The 5,103-nt window shown below is 43.6% G+C and overlaps 1 protein-coding gene across 1 annotated transcript in view; it reads right to left on the reverse strand.

The window, feature by feature from the left end:
- The window catches only part of ZNF704 (zinc finger protein 704), a gene marked incomplete at its 5' end in the record, with an annotated part of 21,266 nt that overhangs the window by 8,293 nt on the left and 7,870 nt on the right, over window positions 1-5,103 (reverse strand). Inside the window, 2 exons of the mRNA XM_010182038.1 lie at window positions 3,008-3,269; window positions 4,838-4,938. Coding sequence (XP_010180340.1) covers window positions 3,008-3,269; window positions 4,838-4,938 — 363 coding nt within the window. The remainder of the gene's footprint in view (window positions 1-3,007; window positions 3,270-4,837; window positions 4,939-5,103) is intronic.

Here is a 5,103-nt window from a genome sequence, read left to right on the forward strand (position 1 = left end):
ACAGCTCCGAAAGAATGCACAGACATGTGGAGAAAACGTCCAAGGAGGTCTGTAACATTTAAAAACCTTGCTGAAAGGCATAAAGAAAAATTTGGCAACTCCAGATGGCACCAGCAGTGCTTCATCACAACCTTGCTCAGCATCCCACTGGGACAGCAGCTTAAAGCCGGGGTCAGCATGGTACCTTCCTCAGGGATTTAATGCCTGCAAGGAAGATCCTAAAGGCTGCAAGAGCCCACCTAGAGTTTCTCCATAGCTGAATTTAACAGGTACAGGCACCAGTTTCATAATGAAACATTAAGTATGAGAAGTTTAAAACTGGTGTAATTTGCAGTTGCCTAAAAATACATTTAGGCAATCTCTTCCATGAGGTAAGGAACCATAACATTACAACGAACTGAAGAGTTTCTGTACCCTAATCTCACTTTTTTTAGAGTCCTCCATGTAATTTCCAACAAAAATAATTCACAGATAATTTATAATTATTTATTTGTGCCAACATTGCCCTTATCTCTCAAACAGCACATGCTCATCCTCTTCCCCTCTCATGTTTGCCCTTTCTTCCCAGGCAGTGATCCCATCCCATCCCGTCCCGTCCCGTCCCATCCCATCCCATCCCCTTCTCGCCCTGACTCTGCCCGAGCTGCCAGTCCTTGGCTGAAGAGGCCCTGTGTCCTCCCTGCCCTCCCTCTTCACTCCATCACCTTCTTCCTACCTCTTCTAACTGGAGCCCATCATCCTTGACCTTGGCTCACCAGAATTCTGCTCATGATCTCACCTGAAGTTATCCAGGGATCATGTACAACGGCACTAAAAATCCCTGTCTCTCATTTCTTACCTAAGAAAGCTGACAACTTTTTTGTTTTCCTTTCACAGACCTGTTGTTGGCTCACAGTCATTTTGTGATGGATTAATGAACATAAGTTTATTCCTCATGTAGTTTTCTAACTACCCCAGTTTACGGCAGAAAAATCTCATTAGTTCCTAAGGTGCAGGACTTCGCATGTTCTGCCATTAAATTGCAGCCAAACCCTATTATTTTTAAGATCACCCAATCATGTAAGCATGATATACAAATCCCTGTACTGCTGATGTCTCCTGAGTTTGTTATCAACAGAGTTTATTATAGTATTTGTCCAGTACCAAAATGATTTATTGAAAATAAGATCAGGCCCAAATACAGCTTTTCATTCAAGTCCACTAATAACATTCGATAGCCCTCTCAAAATAACTCACCGCTGTTGTCCTTCACTCCCCAGCTCTCTCTCTTCTCCTACACTAAATTTAACCTCTAGCATAACAAATACTGCCTGTATGTTTTAAGATCAAACGCTCTCCCCAAATCCAGAGGGGTCTGTTCTTCTGTACTGGTTGTTGTTTACAAAGCTGCCTCCTCCGAGGAAGATGTCAGACTGTTCTAGCACAATCTTCCTTTGGGGTTCCTCCACTGCAGTACACCTCATCTGCTGCACTTCCATGATTTCTTCAACTGTTCTTCTAAATCCTTCCTCATCCATAAGACTGGGTCAGAGAAGAGACTTGCCAGCTCACTCCCTCTTTACACCATTCTTACCACTGGCATTGTAGTGTATTTGCCATTTTCTAGTCATATGGGAAATGGCAGTTAATGGATCCATTTAGGATTCTTGTGACTCAGCTTTGGGTTCCATATTTTGTTCCCTTCTTCAAGAGGAATCCTGGGATGAACATTGTTCAGCCTCCCTTATCTGAGTTCCTTCAGCTGTGGATTTTTCCCTTTCACTCCCCATAAAGTAATTTCCACTTTCATGCTCTCATTCATATGAGAGATTGTTTTCATCACTATGTTCCCATTCAATACTTCATTTCACTTTGATACAGATAATATTTCTATCAGAAATAAAAAAAGTTTTAAAATTCTGTATATGGCTCACTCCAGCAAGCAAACTGCAGGAAATATGGTGGTATTAAAGATGCCGGCTTCCCCTTCTCTATTCCCTTTTACACAACAAATTAGTCACAAGAATGCTTAAATGCTGTGAGTGAAAGCCGGGTGCATTTCTTCCTCTTGCTGGTGAGAGTTGAATCTCCACCTTGACTCCTGGAGAGTGCTCTTCTTGCTGGGCTAGAGGGACCCTAGCACAGGATGCCACTGACCTGCAAATCTGTGTGGTTCCCTCTGCCCTTTCAGTGGGGCTGCTCCAGACACACAACAAAAAGGTTTCGTCTGCACAGCACTGTACACCAAAGCTATTGCATCTGATAAATTAACAGAGTTCAGCTCTCCAGTGCATACACAGGTCATGGACCACACTACTTCAAAGCCTTTGTTCTTCTTTCCTCATATGGTATCCAGACCAAAACATGTCAAATTTTAGTGTTCTTTTAAAATTACTGCTTTCTGTCTGAACTTTGTTGGAAGTTTCTGGAACGGCAGGTTTTGGATCTGATTGGATTTTTGCCATTTGCAAAGCATTACCTCTACGAGTGGGAGGATATCACATGTGCCTTTGCATTCTTCCTGCTCTACTTCACATCACGCTGTACAAATACAGGAAATGAATTGTTCCTGGCGTCCCTTGGATACTTGCCTACAGCACAGCCAGTACAAGCCAAGCTGAAATGAAGACTCTGGGAGGGATTCAGCTGACTGAGTGAGAATTTTTACAATGCAGGAGACCACATGAGAGCACATCACCTTGGGCCTTCCTTACGATTAGTGGAGAATTAATTGATGTAGGCAGTGGGATACACAGAGCGACTCTTCTCAACCTGAAGTATGCACCTGTGTGTGGCTGGATAAATAGCACGCCAAAATTCACCAGCTACGGTGGGAGCACAAGCAACCAACTAGCTCAGAAGCACACATCTAAATTTAAATGAGATTAATTCCCAGGGCTGCCTTGAAAACTTTTCAACCCATTAAGACCAGACTTGGCTTTTAAAAGCCCGAACATTGTGATGTGACATCTGTTGATATATTAATGACATGAGCGTAATCAAGGGAGCTCGCTCTCACTGGTCTTACCTGGTAAGCGTGGTCCGTGTGTACGAGGTAGAGGTTGGTAGGAGCTGAGCGGCTCAGAGGTGTCATCAATTTAGTCTCAGTTTTGGCACAGGAAGTTTCAGGACGGATTGCGTCTTGGGTAGGAAAGGAAGGAGGAGATGCTAAAGATGGAGAGACTGGGGAAAGACTGCTTAAGCCATCAGCTACCGAGTCTGTGTTGAGCCTGATTTCTGTATAGTAAAAATCCTCCTCTCCATCACTGTAGTCAGACTCTCCTACACGTCTGTATCAAGACAAAGAAAGAAGGACTGATTAAATGAAAGCAAGAACCCTGAGGTAAATTTTAAGTTCTAAATGCATGAGCAAATATATTCATACTGTCAATAAATTAATATTCCCACTTTCAATCCTACCTACTTGATCAGCACTCAGGCTGCAGGGAAGGGAGAGAGGAAAAGAAAATAATCTAGTCTGAAGGGAAAAGAAGCAGGAATTCGATTTTTTTTTCCTCCCTGTGTTACTCTTGACTAATTCTCTGACCTTGGAGTAGATGTTTAACTTCTATGCTTCAGCTTAAATATCAGCTTCTCATTCCTAACTATTGAAGTTAACAAGAATCTCAATGCACTTTGACTTCAGAAATGACAGAGCAGCCACAGAAAGACAGGTACAGATAACAAACACGAGCAAGATATGCTTCAGTAACATTACGGCAAACAATATGTAATCTCATCATAGGTTACTTAATAAAACCAAATATAGTCATGGCCATGGTACACGGTAACTTTCCCTGGCATAACAGAAGAAGCTGCTAGAAAAGAGTCTCCCTGTGCAAATCACTCAGACAGTAGAGAAAGGACATGTACTGGTTGGTTTGCCAGTGCAGGACTTTCTGGTCCTGCTCTCCAAAAGCAGATTTACTGAAGAAGGATATGTAAAAAGTTCAATTGTCACTGAATCCCTACACTATCTGCTGTGTCTTTGAGCGCAAGTGCTAGGAAGGAAGCAGCCCAGTGAAAGCAGTAGTTCTCAGTAGGCTACATGTTATCTTGAAGGCCACATCAAACCACTACTATAGCATGTTCATAATCCACATGCTACACATATGTAACTCACAGTTCATACATGCATATTTTCTCCGCAGTCTTCCACATGAGAAATCTGGGAGCCCTAAGCATCCTCCTGTCTGCGTGTCTATATCAGGGCTGAATGCTGAGCCTCTCCTTTTCCATGCATGAACCCCAAAACAAGCCCTGAGCCAGTTCCTCAGCCTGCTTGCCCATATACCTCTACCTGTGTTCCTCTCACCACCTTACTCAACAGGATTTGTTTTGAGAGCATGGGTTCAGCGGGTCTGAGAGGCTCTATCAGAAGTGCCCTCCATTGGACGGTACCATCCAGCCACTCACTCACCAAAACTCCTCTCTCTGGCAAAGTTACAAAATCCAAATTCCTGGGAAGTTCTGCTGTTTACTCCTCCCTCTCCCCTGTCACAGAAGGATGTTCCCTTATCATACAGGACAAAGCTACATTCGCAACTGCATTTTCGGAGAAATTTCCTCTGCTTCAGGTAGCCTCACCCTTCAGAGCCTAAGCCCAACAGCAACTACTACAACCTTCGCAAGATCCTCCTGAGCTCCACACCAGACTACTCTTTTTTTGGGGAGGAGGATGTCTGAGTTAATTTGACTCAGAACTAGCACAGGCACCTGATCTGATGTGAAACAAAGCTGGGAAGTAGCCATGCAAGACCCAGAAACCTCTGTCTTTGGCCCAGTGTCAGCCTGGATGTGACACGTGGGTAGCACAAATGAAGTAAATGCCACCTCACTTGGAAGAGGCTGCTCTTACCCAAGGTGAATGGTCCGTATGTGTTTCTGAATCCCTGCAGCTGTGCTCAGCACCTTCCCACAGTTTTTCCACAGGCATTTGAACATCACTTTCATGGAGTTCTGGAAAGTATCAATAAAGCAACATTAGTTGCATGGAAGATAGAAAGAAATAAAACCAAACCACCCGAAACAGAGACTGTTACACAAAGCACTTGTGAAGGTTCAGAGCCTCTAACTCCGAATTTGTCATGGTGCAATAGTCTGTGTCCACCGTGTCATCCTGCT

This window comes from Mesitornis unicolor, unplaced genomic scaffold, assembly GCF_000695765.1.
Source record: "Mesitornis unicolor isolate BGI_N332 unplaced genomic scaffold, ASM69576v1 scaffold34313, whole genome shotgun sequence".
Lineage (NCBI taxonomy): Eukaryota > Metazoa > Chordata > Aves > Mesitornithiformes > Mesitornithidae > Mesitornis > Mesitornis unicolor.